Consider the following 18,661-nt stretch of genomic DNA (forward strand, 5'->3'; position numbering starts at 1 on the left):
TCATGAGGTATTCCAGTGAGGGGATATGTGGTTGGTAGGACATTGATATGTCTTACGCGAGCCACGGGAAGGAACCTGGATATGGATAGGACTCAGACGTGTTCAAAATTGTTTGCTCGTGACTCTTGGGGGACTTAGGTTCTCCTAGTACTGCCATATTCTGAGACTTTGTGGCTTGGGAGTCTGGTTGGTATATCGACTTCGGATGACGATCCGGGGGCGCGCTGTAGGGTGGCAACCCGAGAGACGAGTATTGGGCTTCTTTATATATTATGGCATGCAGGCTTCAGCCTGATGAGGAGCCAATATTATGGCATGCAGATTTCGGCCTGATGAGGAGCCAATGAAAACTCAAGGTTTAGGCCTATGAGTAAAGGATAATCCAAAAGTTGAGAGCAAATAATGCTGGAGCGTGAGTCTATCGCCTAAAGGTGATCTTTCGTAGTTCGGCCGGAGGAGTGCAGGCCGTGGAGACGGTTGCACGAGAGTCCTTGGCTGATGGTTATTCGAGATTCGAGGACGAATCTATATTGGTGGGGGAGAATTGTAACATCCGCGAACCAATTATTGGTTTTCTGGGATGGGTGTCGACCGACACCGTGGTGGTGTTGGTCGACACCAATGGTCTCTGGTTCGACCAGTTCGATTTAATTATCAATTTAGACCGGTTTGGTTTAGGAAAAACCATTGAACCGAGATATTAAAGGGAGAAAACGACCTAGGTCGTGTTTTGTTTTGTCTCACGCCGTTTTTGAGAGAAACAAAAGAGAGAAAAGTTTGTACTTGAGTTTTTGTGAGTTTTATGAGATTTCAAGGCTTTGTGGGTGAGATCTTGTTGTGGGAGTGAGGATTCAAGGCTAGGAACGTGTGGGAAGCTTTCTGGGAGTGTGGTTTCGTTCTATGTTGGACAGAATCTTCCTGCAGAGAGGTGAGTGCATGACCATGGCTAATCTAAGCCTTTGATTTCCTTGTTCTTGCTTGTTTGTTGTTGTTTTGTGTGTTTTTCTTGTTGGGATTGGCTGCTACAAGTTCCTATGGACGTATTTGGCTTGGGTTATGAGTATTGGGCGATTTGGAGGAGGAGCGAGATTCGACTCTCGGCATCGAGCGGATCGCGATTGCAGAGGGAGTGTCGATCGACACCAGCAAATTGGGCATCGATCGACACCTCCCTTCCAGCGAGATGATGTTATATTTCCTGGTTTGTATGTTTTGTTTGTTGTTTGTTTGGAACATTGGAATCACTGTTGCTTGTGTGTATAGCCCAGTAGATGGGAGGATTGCCTCACTGAGTGTTTATCAAATACTCATGCATCTCAATATGTGTTTGTGGTGCAGGTAAAGGCAAAGTGTGATCGTGGAATCAAGGCGATGAAGAGGAGGATGTTCTAGGGACTCGATTATATGTTGTTTGGCATTGCTAGGTTGCTAGAGTTGGGTTTTTAGGAACATTGTTAGGTTGCCGGTTTCATGTTTCCTGATGTTTGATTATTGGATTGTTGTTATGGATATTTATTGGTTATATTATTATTGGATATTTACTGATATTGCTATTTCCGCTGTTGTCTGTGGTTGTGGATATGTGGCTAGTGGGTATGACATCACTAGTTGTAGTTATATTATATTTATATTTATTAATTATTAATTAAAAAAAACGGGTTGGGTCGTTTCTCAAAGATCTTCCTTCGGATGGAGGAGTATTCTGTTTGGAAGGGAACTCCTGATTAAAGGTTTGACAAAGAAAGTAGGAAATGGGAACTCTATGTTTGTCTGGTTGGAGCCGTGGATTAATGATAATGGTTTAAGGGCTCCACGGAGGAAAAATCAATTCTTCGAGGTTGGGTTAAAGGTTAGCTCTTTGATTGATCCTAGAACGGGTTTCTGGAATAGAGAAATTCTCGAAGACTTGTTTTTCCCACAGGACATTGCAAGAATCACAACAATAAAACCAGTGGTTTCAGAGGAAAACTATTATGTTTGGCAGCATAATAAAAGTGGAGATTTCTCGGTAAAATCTGCATATTGGTTAGCAAATCAAGAGATCAGTAGGTCGATGATTCAAGAAGCCTCGATTCAACCGTCTACTCATGATCTGAAAAGAAAGGTTTGGAACCTTCAGACTGATCCAAAATTGAAAGTCTTCCTGTGGAAAGTTTTGAGTGGCATCTTACCAATGGCGGTAAATCTAAATGGCAGAGGCATGAGGGTGGATGATAACTGTCAGGTATGTGGGGAGGCTGGAGAATCTACCAACCACACTTTGTTCCTCTGTTCTCTGTTATCAGATTACCCCTCCCCCTTAGAGGGTTTTCAAGATTGTTTATTTCAATATATACCATCTGCTTGAAAACAAAGATAACATCTTATGGCCCCTGGCTCTTAGGAGAAGTTTTCCGTGGATTCTTTGGAGAATATGGAAAAATAGGAACGCCTTAATCTTTGAAGGAGTTTCCTTCTCTCCTCTGGAGACGGTGGAAAAGATTAGAGAAGATGTCGATGAATGGTTTGAGGCGCAAATCTTAGTGAGAGAGGATGAGAGCATTGAGGAAACTAACCAAGCAGCTACTGTGCAGTTTCCGGTTAATAATCGCAAAGACTGGGAAAAACCTCCTAGATTTTGGCTAAAGTGTAATTTGGGTTCTTCTTGGTCAAAAAGAAATCATTTGGCAGGAGGAGCCTGGGTTTTAAGAGATGAGCAAGGGAAGGTACTTCTACACAGCAGGAGAGCTTTTGCGAATATAACAAGTAAAGGAGATGCAACTTTAAGAGTTTTGCTTTGGGCTTTGGAAAGCATGGAAAGTCATAATGTTGATAAGATCATCTTCGTCCTGCAAGATAAAGCATTAGTGGGAGCTGTTAACTCTCCAATGTCTTGGCCAGCTTTTAAACCTCAATCGATCGCAGTAAAAAGATCTTTAAGACCTTTTTCAGAGTGGAGATTGGAAGTCGAAGTGGCTGCAGCAAACAGAGGAGCAAACCTGATTGGTCAAAGTGTCACGAAGGAATCAAGATTTCAATCCTATGTTGCTCAAGGATACCCAGTTTGGCTTCAAGCTGTTTTCTTAGACGAGCTAGGTTTGTCCCCTGTTTGATTGGCAGTTTTTTTTGTTTTATCCTTGTTAGTTGAGATAGTGTTCTCTGATGGGATAACTATTGGCTGATTTGTAGATCAGTATTTTTTGTATAGTCTCTCCAGGCAGTTTGTGATGGGAGTACTAGATTAGGCTAACTGCTTTCTCATGTTGTTTATGCTAGTGCATGTCATTCTCGCTTCCATTGTTGGAAATTAATATATAATCTCAGATGACAAAAAAAAAAAAAAAAAAAAAATACATGGAGTGAAACCTTATAGTTTTGAATGGTAGATAAAGCTAAACACCCTATAACTGGATCAATACCAAAAAAATAAAATTTGGTGCACTCAATATGTCTTCTGACCCATATATTGGGCTGTCATGAAAATTAGGCCTATAACCAAAGGGTCCGCATTCTCTGATTCATAGAAAATACGAATATACGATAGTGTCATAAATTTGGGGAAACAAAAACAAATCGAGAAAACTATATTATTTCAATGAACCATATATTATTTATGAGATATATGTAGTTACATTATTTTTGACAGAAGAATTTAAACCAAAGAAAATATGATAAATAAATTCATTTGGTGTTGATGTGATGTGAGCATCATTTATGTAGTAATTCGATTACCATCGAATTTAGTTTTCAGAGTAAACTGAAGCAAGAAACTTTTTGAGACGTCTGTTATAGACACAAGGTCTCTCCAAATGTGCCAAATGACCTGCTTTCTTTATACTCTCCATTGTTGCATTTTCGCCTAGTTGCCTATAAAACATCATTTAAATGAGATATATAATTATATATATAATAATAATAATTTCAGATTAGGAAAACAATTATTCTATTGAAACTTACTCTTTCATTTTCTTGGCAAATCTAATATTAAAAATTTGATCACTTTCGCCCCACATAAGATGTATTTTCTGCAAAAATAAATAAATCAATCAATCCATGGGTTAAGTAGTAAAATTTTAGACGTATTTTCTATTTAATTTGTATAAATTAGGATATTTCAAAAAAAAATTACTACCAAAAAGTACTCTATATATTTTTGAGTTTCAATTTTTTTTGTAAATAGCATGGTTTTAACGATAAAACTCTTTACAAAACATAAAAACATTTGTCAAATTATATCTCACTAGAAGGTCCATTCCTTGTAAAGTTGTTTCTATACACATATTATATATATATATATATATATAATATTCTTAATACGATGGAAAAATATTTTTTTTTTGTGAATGATTTTCTTATGTAACCTGTTGAAAACGAGGGATGGTCACATCTTTGTTGCTGATGACCAAAGCTTCTAATAATTCTGCTCTTTCCTTCCTATTGGTAATCATCACCTTCAAATTTTGCAAAAATGTATATTACTATAGCATATGAGGTCTTGCACAAACACATCCATATTTGTTTTTTCTTTTTCTTTTACAACTAACACATACGTAAAGAAACTCATTTGTCTTCTTTTGTCATGAAATTATTTTTTATATACTAGGTAAATTAATTAAACAAAGATATCTACATAGTCCTATTACCAGGGCCGGTCCTATATTAAAAGTGGCCTAAAGCAGTTTCAAAATGTAAAGGGAAAAAAAAAAAAAAAACCACGTGAAGTACCAAAGTAAGATTTGAACCTGAGATATTAGACATAACAAAGGACTACTGAACCATCAGACCAAACAGATTATTTTGTATTTTTGGCCTTTCAGTTATCTATATCTTCTGTGGCCTAAAGTAAGTGTTTTGCTTGCCTTATGGACGGCCGGGCCTGCCTATTACATATTATCTTCAAAAATTATTGTAGTCTAATTAATTATTAGTATTACAAGCTATTTATCGAGCTCCGGGATCAAATTTGACTTCCAGTTGCTACAAAAGTTGATAAGATTACTTTAAGATAGGGCGAACTTAATAAATTGCAAATTTTGAGTAGCTACGTACCTCAATGAAATCCTTGAAGAGCTTGTTCGGGAACCACATGGGTCTATGGACAGCAAGTGCGAAGAGAGTCTTGAGTCCTTTAACCGAAGTTGGTAACAAAAGATCCGCCGACGACTTAAAACCTAACTGGTTCAAATTTGACTCACTGATCGTATCTGTCATCGCAAGTATAGAACCTGAAAATGAAAAAAGTTCTTCTTAATTGTACGTAGATTTAAGAATGAGATAACAATCTAGGGTCTTATTTTGTAATTTCTATGATTGATATACAAAAATAGGAGTGTTAATAACAACCTTTGAACCCACGGGATAGGACTAAATCATTTCCCGTGGAGAGGATTACGATTCTCTTACTTTACAGGTTCTCTCCGATCCTCTACAATAGATTGAGATATCAAAATATGGTAATTAAATACCTGACACCACCATGGCACGGACCATCTCAGGATACTCCTCGGCGATCTTGAAAGCCACCATGCCACCGTAACTAAACCCTACAAGAAAAAACTTATCCACGCCGAGGATACGAAGAGACTTGACTAAACAGTGAGCTTGAAACGCTGGTGACCTGTCCGGGTTGTCGGAGTAAGACCCACCAAAGAAGAGGAGGTCCGGTATATAGACTGAGTACTTCTTCGCTAATGATCTAACCTGGAACTGCCACGTCACAATCCCTTCAGCTGCAAAGCCATGGATGAGCAAGAGGACTGGTTTCGTAGGTTTTTGGGGTTCCACGATAGTGTTTTTGTCAGATTTTTTGGGTCTTTTTAGGGTTTCTTTGGGGATCCAGAAATTCATCTTCGTCCCCGGTTCAGTTTCTACTGTGTAGGGAATAACGCCAGCCAATTTTATGAGTCTGTACAACAAAGGTTTTTGTGACTCCACAAAGTTCACCATTGTCTTGTTTGGATATATGTTTAGAAGGTGACATACAATGTCTGAAGATGGAATAAGCATATGAAAGGTAATGATTTTAAAGATTTATGAGTTGTGATTAATTATAATGTATCTGGTGTTGGGTTCCTATTGATCATATTCAATCAATCATTTCTTATTTTACACATTTTATATATATATCTTGTTTGACGTTTTGATTCATAATCATAACTTGCGAATATATAGCATAGTATAATATATTTCACGATACTCAGAACATTTTGATAACATAAAAAAAAATGTTTTTCTTCGGTCTTCCAAGTAAATTAAGTTTTATATTCGTTTTAATAATACTGTCACTCTTTTACACCTATATACATCTTTTCATTTTATTTTGAACATTTCACCTTTCCCTAATGTTGCAACCAAAACTAATAAACTATTTATCATGAACAAGTGTGCCTCATATCGAACAAGGAAAATTGGAAATAATATATATAGAGTTCTTAATTAGCTGCCTTGCATGTAATCTCTGAATCTAGTCAAGTTGGAAATATGTACTTTCTAATTGTGATCGGTATGTTGCAAAAAACTTTTCTTGTTCTGTTTTTGGAGTTGTTTTACTAGATAGTCAAATTTTTGGTTAAATTTTGCAAAACAAATGTAGTGCCGTGGTGGTAGATGTGTTTTACGCAACTAATATTACGTAAATTAAAATTTTACAAACCTGATATAAAATAAACTCGTTAAAAAATTGTGTTATAAAAATACATTTGTTATAAATGAGCTATCTAATAAAATAAAAAAAAAAAAAAAAAAATGAGCTATCTTATTTACTGGTTTTATCATCTGTCATTTTTACAAATAGTAAGTAGAATTTAACTATATAGTGCATATTGTCTTCCTCTCTTCCTCTTTATCTAGTTTTTTTTTCCATGTAACATAAAAAGATGTTAACAACTATTACATTACTGCTCTTTTGTAAGACAATACTTACTTCGACAATACTTACATCATCTACGATATTCGTCTTTGTTCTTCATGTTATATGGACTATATAGGTCCTTTTCATACTAATCGAAAGAAAGACCACGTCCATACCTCTTACGATTAATATAATGGTTATTGGTTTTCTGAAATATACGCAATTAGACGATTACGCACATTTACTATACTCCATAAAATTACTCCTCTGTGATTATTGGACCCTTTTTGGACTAATTAACCTCCAACACATAAGTTAACACGTCATCTTTGGATGTTGTGGATGCAGTCACAATTTGTACCTAAACGATTATAAGTTTAATATCCACAAACCCAAACTGACAAGATATCTATATAACCTAACTACCTAGACTAAATAATGTATATATTTATTAACGTCATACCAAAATGTTGAATTTTTACATTTTCATTAGAAGTTACTTTCACTCCATCACAGCCCAAACCAACATCTAATATTTTCTCTAAATTTTAATAATATAATTTCCTAATTCGCCATATATATAAACCCTTCATATCGTACTTCTTCACTCTACATATATAGCAAAAACCCAAGATTTTTATTTAAGTATTCTCAATATCTACGATGATGAACATATTGAAAAGTCTAGCGATCATTTCCGTTCTCGGAATATTCTTTATACCTCGTTATTCTGAATCCGCAATATCTTGCAGTGTTGTGATACAGGATTTGCAGCCATGTGTGAGCTACTTGACCAGCGGAAGTGGAAAGCCTCCGGATACTTGTTGCAAAGGTGTTAAGAGTTTAGCGGCTGCGACCACCACATCAGCCGATAAGAAAGCGGCTTGCCAATGCATCAAATCAGTGGCCAATAGTGTTACCGTGAAGACTGAATTGGCTCAAGCCCTTGCTAGCAATTGTGGTGCGAGCTTGCCCGTTGATGCATCCCCTACTGTCGACTGCACTACGTACGTTTTGAATGATATGATCTCCACTGATTTTTGTAGTTGTCTACTAATATATCTTCTGTTTTAGTTCAAATGAGCAAGCTTTGAGATTTAAAATACTGTCTTTAGAAAGAATTTACGGTGAACATAGTTTAACAAATATAATCACATTTTTAAAGCTTTTTTTTGTTGTTGAGATGACTTATATCCTTTAAAAAAACACTAACTCTAGGTAGTAGGAATAGATCACTGAAACAATGTATTGATGTGAAATTACAAATTGAATAAATAACTTTGTCGAATGATATTTTCATATAATTTTATATTAATTGACCATAACTTTGTTTAGAAAAAATTTCTTACTTCTTTGTATCTCATGTACTTATCATATTCAACTTTTTAAAATTTTGTATGTATGATTTAAATTCTAAACTTTAAGAGCTGAAATATAAAGAATAATTTGTTGATTTTTTTTCTTTCTCTTTTTCTATTCAGGGTTGGTTGAGATATTCTCCCATCGATCAATGGTCCATCTTTTCCTAGTATGCAATTTAAATCAATAAATCCCCCCCACCCCCAATATAATATATTTAGGCGAATGTGTATACTTACGTACATACACATGTTGTAAGGTTCGTTTAATATCGTTATGAGTACATGATAATGTGTAGTAGTCTCTTAGTGCATTTGTGCATGCATTGCAATCAATATCATTTTCGCCACTGGTTTGGATATTACAGTATTGTGAACTGATGAGTCATGAAAAAACCAGTTTTTCTTCTTGTTGAATATTTTATGAGAGCTCTATATATGTTTAGTACTTATGTTTTTGACTCTTAAACTAAAAATCATAAAATATGAAGAGGAGAAGATATCCAAAAAAAATGAGAAGATGAATGTTTGCTTTAGTTTAGAACATTGTAGTTTATGATTCTTTGCACTCGTTCCTCCTTAATTTTCCTAAAGCCCTATCAAACCAGCAAAAAACAACAACAAAATAAGGTTTAAGCCTCGAGAAAAAAACATATATAATATTTAAGCCTGGTGATAAACTTCTTGAACGTGCTTCAAAATAGGAATCTTTCTGCTAATTAGCTTTTCCTGATTTCGAATGACAAAAATCTTGTTGCGTTTGCTCCATCAGATGATTGAATCCGATGAAGGTGTTAACGTAGAAGAGACAAGAGACAAGAGACACAAATTTTTTAACGAGGTTCAGCAAATGCCTACGTCCTCGAACTTTGTTGAAAATACTTATTGAACACAATTACAATTAGTGTTAAATATCAATTGTACACAACCCTAAGATCTTCTTTTAGCTTGTACCGATCTATGTCCAACCCAATCAGAGATCCCTAAGATCAACAACAATGATCTGTACCTAGGATTCTCACTTAGAAAACAAAACCCTCATCATTTTTTCCCCAAAAATGCCAAAAGGCAACAAGGGGTTTTCTCTTTTTCTTTTTTTTTCACATTTTAGAGGGATAACTTTCTAAGTCCTAGACCCTCTATATTTAAGGGATTTCATTCCTCTCACATTTCTTTACAAGACTAACAACTTTCCTAAAGTTAAGAGAAAATATTTCATTTAACTTTATTCTTGTTAAACGAGTATTTCTTTATCCCATAAAATCTTGTAAATATCTTCAAACTTCATTTTTCTTTTTGCTTTGCCTCCAAGTAATATCCAAAAACGTGCTTCAAGTATATCTTCAAAACCGAGACATATTGACAAAATCAACATGCCACTGTTGCTCTTTTGTAGGACAGAACCTTGTGCATACATCAGATGCATGTGTCGAGACAGAAGCTTATGAAAAAATATTTTGTACAGCTTCCTAAACTTCATCTTTGACTTGAAATTGCCCAAATACACTTACAGTGGGATCATCCACCAGCTTATTTATACGACCGTAGAATGCAGATAATGGGTATTCCAACATATCTGTCCTCCCAAAAGGCCAAAACCCTGCATATCTTTCTAAAATCCTCAAAGTCGCAAACCAAGAATGGAACGTGAGCCTTGGCCCAAGAACCAGCGTGGGGAATGGGTGAAACTCCCATACCCAAGTTCGATCCTCCTCTGTTGCTGTTATCAACACTTTGTTGGGAAGTCTGTCAGGTGGGCCTTGTCCCACTTGGTTTACCTGGTAGTCATAAATGCAGGTGGCCTGATTACCCCCGGGCATTAGTCGGAAAGCATTCCAAACTTGGGTTAGGCAGAGTAGTAGCCCAACATTTAGGTGTTGGCGACGAGTCCACATGGTAGCACTTTGGTGCATTTCCCCAAGACTAACCGGATCAGCCGATCGGGTCTATATATAAAAAAAAAGAACGGAACGTGAAACGGTGACTGAAAACTTGACTTAACTTCTTGGACGAGTGTTGGGCTTTTTCATTAGCTGTCTAATGAATGGATTTGGGCTTCACCAGACTAATTTTGCACTTACAACATTTCTTTGCCTCCGTTTTTGAGTGATCTCAAATGCTTTTTAAGGGGTGTTATTCAACAAAGGTTTTTAATGGATTTAAAATATTAGTGAATTTCAGAGTCCAATGGTTTTGTAAATGCTTTGAATGTGGATTTGGATGTCATTAGTGGATTTGAAAAGCTTTATTCATGGTTTTGAAAGTCATTTACTAGTGGACTTTTTATTTTATTTTTGAAAGTAAAAAAAAAATATATATAACTTATCCATAAATTATGTTGTGAATTAAAACCAAATAATTAAACTAATGCAACTGTATAATTACGTTACGTTACCTTACTTAGTAATGCAACTGTTAAATTATGTTACGCCCACCTACCGTAGTCCATTGCAATTCCTGGGCTCTTTGAGTAGGCTTGATTGTCCTTCCTCCCTGGGTCCTTTGAGAGGATTCATCATCCATCTCGTTACCATATACTCCCATGTCGAAGGCAGCAAATTGATTGCTTACTAAAGCTTCAATGACGGGACAATTATCGTGGCTGGAGAAGAGGACGACGACAACGACGACGACGAGGACGAGGACGATGATGATGACGATGATGAGGACGATGATGATGAGGATAATGACGATGGCTACGATGACGATGACGATGTCAAATTGATTTTATTGGGAGAGATACTTATGAGAAGAGAGATGAAATACTCAAAAATTGTTAGGATTGTGTTTGTTTATGTTTTGGATGTAAAATACGTTAAAATCTAAAGTGAAACAAAATTCATTGGAAATAGAATAACAGCGATTTTACAAGTGCTTTAAAATCATCTAACAAATGTTAAATCCAATAACATCAGATTTTATTGTACTTTTTAAAATACCTAATTGAATAACGCTGAATTTTGAAATACACCCAACTCCATTAAAATCCAAGGTTGAATAACACCCCCTTAATTTTTTAAGTAAGCAAGAAAAGCTTTTTAATCCGCCAAGTATTAAGTAACAATCGTACTTCCCTTTTGTTTTTGGCTAATTAAAATTCACATTCATATGCAACAAAATCCTAGGATGGTATATATTTGCTACAAAAGAAGCAAAGCTAGATCACTTAAGAATGCATCGAAAAATGATAAAGACTTAAAAGACCATATAGTTGTAATATATCTATGGTGTAATATATCTATCATATATGGTGTCAAAGTAAGTGGAAAGTGGAAACATCATGAAAAGGGTTATACAGTACGTTTTTATCATAAACACCATATAGCTTTCAAAAAAGTCATAAAAAAAAAACACAAGTAGCTAGAGTCGAGAAAAGAAAAATGAAAAAAAAAACTAAAATAATAATGAATTTGACCAAGACAGATTTTACTTTGTGTGATACAATCTATGATAAGTAACGTTTGTTTCTTCTTCATCTCGTCAAAATGGTGGAGAAGTCGTCCGGACTCGATCGCTTAAGTGATACTTACGTCAATTCCAAGACATAAACGAAGCAGCCGAGGCGTCTTCCACGTAGGGATATTCCATTTCTGGCGCCGGTAAGAGATAAGGAACTCTCTGTGTATTCTGATGAGCCCACGACGGCGACGACGATGCATAGTGATGATGATGACTATAATAGCTTCCACCTCCGTTGTACGGATTCTCTACCGGAATTTCTGCCGCCGATGAACCTCCACCGGTGATCGTTAAGTTTCTGGCCGTTGCACGCCTCTCCTCCTTCTTGAATCGGATTCCACAAGCATTACATAACGACTGCACCAAATTAACATTGTATATGTTGTTACACTTACATCTAACATATCTATGAAATGTATATATTATAGTAATGCTAGATAAAAATATGGGATTATATGAAGATTGTATAACTTATTTCGTTTTAGTTTAGGGTAAAGTATTTAAGGGGGAAAAAAATATAAAACAACCAAGAAAGTATATGATGTGACAAAATATGATTAGAAAATATTTGTACTTTTTTTCCTAGAATAGTTCCGCATGATATAACGTTTTGAATTGCCAAAATGACACTTTTTTTTACTTTCATTATCATCTAGATACTTTTTCAACAATTCATACACTTTTTGTTCATTATGCATTTATATCGATGGACCTATTAATTAATTACCTTAGGTCCTTTTGGTCCGTTTCTCCATAGAGGAGTTGAAGTGGTGTCGCAGCTAGCACAACGGCGAGGTAGGCTATGATCACCACCACCCTTCTTGTACGATGCAGTCTTGGCGTTCCCTCCGTGAAAGTAGAAGTCTCCGGAGATGTTGTTAGAACCAGCAGAAGAGAATCTACGGTGGTCGTCAAGACGAGTAGAGGGTGTTCCAAGTGAGAGAGTGCAATCAACAGAAGTTGATGAAGAGAGATCATTGTAAGGATCGTAATTGTATTGGTTTTGGTCGTCATTTTCAGAGGAGAAAAACATTGAGAAACTAGGGTTTGTTTGGTATCCCATCATGAAACTGAAGACTAGATAAAAAAATAAAAAGGAGAGAGAGATATGTGTGTTGTTGTGGTGGCTTTGTGATTGAAGTTACAAGTTACAAATCAAAACATGAGTACATATATATAGACAGTTGGAAACTTAAAGTAACGACAAAAGGGAACTTGGTCTGTGATAACTATATATGTGATCGAATCTATTAATGTATAGTGCAGATCACATTATTTGTTGCTTTATCTAAAGAAAGCAACAATTCTACAATGAATATTCTCCAGGGCTTTATAAATCATTGAATATATATATATATATTTTTATGAGTTTCTTTGTTTGGAAGACAAATTATTCTGGATTCTATATATTTTCTACGCCAATTTTGTGTTGCAGTAAGCAATTAGAAGACTAATCCTCGCCCTACAAATTAAATTATATATTCATTTCTTAATCAATATCTAAATATTTCAATTAGATTAAATATCTTGGAAACAAGTTATGCAAGTAAATCGTACATGAATGAGTTCTCTTTTCATGGTTGTTTCAAATCAAAGTGAATAAAAGCACAATATTAAAGGTAGCTTAACATTCTTAAGAAAAATACAGTAGATTTTGCACTTATCATATGTTTTGATGAAGTTCTTTTTTTTTTGAACAACATGTTTTGATGAAGTTAAAAGACTTTAAAAAAAAAATATTATTTAAAGCAAGTAAATAATAATGATAAGTGTTGTGTATCTGCAGTTTTAATGTCGGAAGGGGTTGGTCAAAAGAGGCCCACGTGAGTGACAATGTCACGGTCTTCTAAGGATCTTGTCTCTTAGCTCTGCCATTACCAAAACCCACTTTCACTAATATACCTCTTTTAAACATCTTCCGACTCAAATATATAGGTGCCCAATTAGTAAATAACTAACTATCGTACGAGCTTTACACAAATGGAGTATGTACAGTACACTTGAAGGAAAGAAATTTGTAATACTCGATCACCACAACAAAAATATTGAACTACAACCAAAATTATATAAGTTAAAAGTTTTATACTAGATCGGGTAGAGAACAATAAAATGAACTAGTACCATGTATACATTAACAGTAAACCTAATATCGAAGCTTCTTAAACATAAATATATATATATATATATATATATTACATATAAGAGATTTCATATGTTTAAGATAGTAGAATTTATATTTTAGATTTTTAAAGATATCAGAATTAATAAGGTGATGTAGTACTGTTTAAGCTAAGAACGAAAAAAAAAAAAGGGTAAAGGTAAAGGGAATTCCGAAGTGAGATTCTTGGCAATGATCAAAAGCAACATCTTGTGTTCTTTCTTTGGCTTGGGGAACGAGAGATTCAATTGATCAGTCAAAGAAGCAAACTCCAACTCAAAATATTTTTAAAGCAAAAATCAGAAAAACAAAAAAGTACAAAAGCGAATAAACTCTCAACTGGATATATTACCCAAACACTCAATTGCTACTTCTTTTTCTTTCTTTTTTTTCCTTCTTCTTTTCCCAATTTTGGGTTATATACTTGGTTCGTTCCTCTCCTAAAGTAGATGATGTTTTGCCAAGACAAGAATAATAGTAAATATCTCAAAGCGTAGAAAATCTTAACTCTAAAGCAAGTTGGCTTAACGTAAGATGATCTAGTAGATAAGTTTGCCTAATGATATGTGAATTTTTGGTTGAAGGACCAAGGATTAGGACTCCTTCAAGTTGGAGACCAAAAGTTGAGTTCTGCACCTTTGATTTAAAATATAACTGGTCACAGACTCACAGTGAATAACGTAAATGTAATGTCATTCGAGTCTACAAGTACAACTAGTCACTAAAAACAAAATTTCTGACAACTAAATAATAACGAGATTCTTAAAAAAGTAATTAATATTACTATTCAGTTTTATCATATACATTTTCATCCATTTCTTTTTTCTTTCTTGTGGTGATAACCCGGAATATGAATTGAAACTATACTTTAATCAGTCCTAAAAATAAAATGATCAAATGAAGAAGATTCAAAGAATATTAAAGATTCAAGAGACGTAAAGAGAGAAAGAGTCAGGCTTTAAGCGAACACAAAGAATCAAATAGGAGTTGCGATAGGTGTGTGAGCTAGCTCTTTGTTTAACTAAGAAGACTGCCGCCTTTAGTTTACTTAGAACACATGCACTTTGTTTCATGGAACAAGAAACCTAAATTAACCACGAATACCCCAAGACAATAATAAGTGTTCGGCTTTGGGCCTTTGGCTTATTGGCTATAGCCATTTCTGTTTCTTTCACGAGACACTATATGCGTTTGTGTTTGGCCTTGCCATTTAAATTACATATATACTACTATTATTTGTTTGTTTCTTCACGAGAGATTCTTTTTTTTGTTAAGACCTTATCCCAAAAAAAATGTTAAAGAACGAGAAGATGTTGTTGGAATCATCTAACATTCAAATTTACAACTTATAATAGATTAATATATGTATTATGCATAAAGTGTGATTAAAATGCATTTTATAAGATCATCTAGCTGGTCTGTAAATTTGCAAACGTTAGTTTCGTGTTTGCATTTACTTGTTAAAAGAAAAAGAAAAATACATAATTATACAATATTTAAATATTTCACATTTTTATAAAATATTTTTTGCAAATTTCAAACATATCATTTTGTTGCGTTTATGAATAACAAGGTTAAAATATTAAGATTGTGAAGTTAGTTTAAAATATACATGTTAAACGCAAACATAACCACAAAAAAAAAACAAAGGTTATAATCACAATTTGTACTATATTAATGATACGTATATCGGTATATATCAAAGATGCATGCATGCTAAAAGAATAATAAATAGGTGATCTAGTTATGCCGATTTTGGTTTTTTTTTTTTTTTTTTTTTTTTTTTTTTTTTTTTGGTGTTTAATCTAATAACCGATCGATGATTAACTACGCTAACTTTATCATTTTTTCGATCCTTACTGTATGATACGGTCCGTCTCCAACACTCAAACAATTTAGAGGAAGAGAATAAAACAAAGAGAATGACAGCAAAACAACAACAAGAAAAAAAAAGAAAAAGGACAAAACATCCCTCAAAAGGATCAAGATCCGATTGGTGTTTCTTTCTCTTTTTGTTTCTTAATAACGTTTTGATTCTCCAGTTTTGACCATTCGACTTTCTAGATGGCGTATGGTCCACTTATCCTTCTCATCTCATGAATATTAATTTTTTTTTTTTTTTTGAACGAACTCATGAATATTAATTATGTTAGAGCTTTCGAGGGGATTTAACCTCACAAAAGGGATCCAAACTCTAATATACAACGTGATTTGAACCTATAATTTAGTAAGGAATCAAATATTTAATATGCAACTATCAATGTGTAGTTCAATAAAATGATCCATGTGATTCAAAGCCAGAAAACGAGTTTCATCATCTACGAAATAACAACTATATAAAAAAAATTTTTATCAGAAAACAAAAAAAAACTACATAACAAAATTTTCTTAAAAACGACCTGACCCATTTTTTGTTTTAATTCAATAATAAACTAGAGATCTCGTACTTATTAATATCCTAATCCTAAATAAACACAACAACTAACATCAATAAACCAATAACATCATCCATCAATTATCCAATAACCAATAAATCTATATAATAATAGCAATCTGAATAAATGTGAAAAACAGTTGTATATTTTTGTTATACATTTTCATAAAATATTTTATTTATTGACAAAAAATTTTATGGTTGCGTTTCTTTAAAAAGTTGCATTTGTTGAATGTAAAGTTGTGTCTCTTACAAACAGTTGTGTCTATTCAAATATTCACATCTTTAGAAAATATATATATATATATATATATATATATATATAAATATGTTCTTATTTTGTGAAAATTCGATACTTTCTTTTCAATTCACAGGTATACATCTTTAGAAATTTATATATTTGTTTTTCTTTCACATAATTTTCAAACTTCCTATTTAACAATGATTTTTCATAAATCTGAATAAATGCGAAGAACAGTTAAATTATATGGTTGCGTCTCTTTAGAAAGTTGCATCTGTTGAATGTAAAGTTGTGTCTCTTACAAATAGTTGTGTCTATTCAAATGTTAACATTTTTAGAAAAATAAATATATATATATATATATATATATATTTAGAAAAAATATATATATATATATATACATATATATATATGTTCTTATTTTGTGAAAATTTGATACTTTCTTTTCAATTCACAGGTACACATCTTTAGAAATTTATATATTTGTTTTTCTTTTACATAATTTTCAAACTTCCTATTCAACAATGATTTTTCATAAAGCTGAATAAATGCGAAGAACAGTTGCATCTTTTATACATTTTCATAAATATTTTATTTATTTATTTTTAGACATAAAATTCTATGGTTGTGTCTCTTTACAAAAATTGCATCTGTTGAATGTAAAAGTGTGTCTCTTACAAAGAATTGTGTCTATTCAAATGTTCACATCTTTAGATATCTATATATTTGTTCTTTTTTTAACAATCTTTAAACATCTCTATATATATGTTCTTCTTTTGTGAAATTTTCAAACTTTCTTTTCAATTCAAAGGTACACATCTTTAAAATTTTTTATATTTGTTTTTCTTTTAGAAAATAATCAAACTTTCTATTCAACACAGATTTTTTTTCATAAATCTGAATAAATGCAAATAACAATTGCATCTTTTCGGTATACCTTTTCATCAAATATTTTATTTATTTATTTTTTGACAGAAACTTCTACGGTTGCGTCTCTTTAAAAATTTACGTCTCTTCATAATATGATGAATCAAAATAATTTGAAATTCAATTTTCAACGTCATTCTCTACTCTATAAATTATTTATCAACATACATAACTTTAACAATGATGTAAAAATGGCTTCTCATCACTATGAGAAATCTATTGCAATTTTGATTTATTTTATGAATCGTTGTACTCCCTATGTTTCTAACAGATTGATGTTTTGACCATCTCACATATATTAAGAAAAAAATAAATTTTATCTATAAGTTAATTTATAATTACTTTTTGGTAGAAAGAGAAAATATAAACCTTAGATAACGTGTCATGTGGAGAAAAATATAATGTAAAAAAATTAATTTAGTATCTTAATGTACAACATCAATCTTTTAGCAACAAGAAAAATATTAAAACATCAATCTATTAGAGACAGATGAAGTAATTATTAATTATATTCAGTATCTGAGTATAATTCTTCATAAACTAGGAATTTTTATTTATTAAAATATATTAAACTAAATTATTCTAACCTATTTAATTGAATCATTGCAACATTTGCTATATTTAATATTTAACATCACATCACTTGGATAAAATCTTCATAAATTATTATTTACTAGATTTTAATTACAAAAATATATTTAGATGAATTATTACAACCTTTTTAATTAAACCACGACAAATTTAGTTTATTTGATGAACCATTAAAGCTTTCAATTTCTATTGTGAACCCTTTGCAACTTTTGGAAAATTTGATATTTATGGTTGAGTCTATGATACTAAAATATAATTAAATAATTTTTTGTTGTCATTTAATTAAATTAAAGTTATTTTTCAAACAACTGCAACTTTTTGTTTGTTTTTTTTATCGTATATTTCTGTTTTGATTGTTTATATTTATAACCGTCTAACATTTTCTTTTATAAAATGTCATATTTTCATTACAACTCTTCTTTATGTTCTTTTTTTAGATATTTGGATTTGTGTACATCAAATTTTATTAAAAAATGCAATTTTCTATTATATGTTTGTAGTATTAATCATTATTTATTTAATTGTAAAGATTTTTTTAATCATATGTCTATAGCATTAATTATTATTTATTTAATTACATGTGAAGGTAACATTATTTTTAAGAATATTTATTAATTAATATTTGAAGAAAGTTTCAAAAATTTGTATTTATATTTATTAATTA

At 32.7% G+C, this 18,661-nt stretch overlaps 4 protein-coding genes across 4 annotated transcripts; 2 read left to right on the forward strand and 2 right to left on the reverse strand.

Moving 5' to 3' along the window:
* The first annotated feature begins 1,762 nt into the window (after positions 1–1,762).
* LOC147920959 (uncharacterized) lies at positions 1,763–3,224 on the forward strand. Its single transcript, XM_087501310.1, has 3 exons — positions 1,763–2,224; positions 2,304–3,075; positions 3,169–3,224. Exons 1-3 carry the CDS (start codon positions 1,763–1,765, stop codon positions 3,222–3,224), a joined length of 1,290 nt encoding a protein of 429 aa, XP_087357436.1.
* Positions 3,225–3,566: 342 nt separating this feature from the next.
* LOC104767193 (uncharacterized) lies at positions 3,567–6,070 on the reverse strand. Its single transcript, XM_087500521.1, has 5 exons — positions 5,445–6,070; positions 5,029–5,204; positions 4,341–4,430; positions 3,937–4,004; positions 3,567–3,846 (listed from the first exon to the last, which is right to left on the reverse strand). Exons 1-5 carry the CDS (start codon positions 5,983–5,985, stop codon positions 3,720–3,722), a joined length of 1,002 nt encoding a protein of 333 aa, XP_087356647.1. The 5' UTR covers positions 5,986–6,070; the 3' UTR covers positions 3,567–3,719.
* A 1,364-nt stretch (positions 6,071–7,434) lies between these two features.
* Positions 7,435–8,549, forward strand: LOC104767194 (non-specific lipid-transfer protein 8). Its single transcript, XM_010491241.2, has 2 exons — positions 7,435–7,836; positions 8,311–8,549. Exons 1-2 carry the CDS (start codon positions 7,493–7,495, stop codon positions 8,318–8,320), a joined length of 354 nt encoding a protein of 117 aa, XP_010489543.1. The 5' UTR covers positions 7,435–7,492; the 3' UTR covers positions 8,321–8,549.
* A 2,863-nt stretch (positions 8,550–11,412) lies between these two features.
* Positions 11,413–12,970, reverse strand: LOC104767195 (GATA transcription factor 20). The gene is made up of 2 exons (XM_010491242.3): positions 12,374–12,970; positions 11,413–12,003 (listed from the first exon to the last, which is right to left on the reverse strand). The coding sequence occupies exons 1-2, from the start codon at positions 12,710–12,712 to the stop codon at positions 11,719–11,721; spliced, it is 624 nt and encodes a 207-aa protein (XP_010489544.2). The 5' UTR covers positions 12,713–12,970; the 3' UTR covers positions 11,413–11,718.
* Between the last annotated feature and the right edge of the window lie 5,691 nt (positions 12,971–18,661).

Source organism: Camelina sativa, chromosome 19, assembly GCF_030686135.1.
Source record: "Camelina sativa cultivar CO46 ecotype springtype chromosome 19, ASM3068613v1".
Classification (NCBI taxonomy): domain Eukaryota; kingdom Viridiplantae; phylum Streptophyta; class Magnoliopsida; order Brassicales; family Brassicaceae; genus Camelina; species Camelina sativa.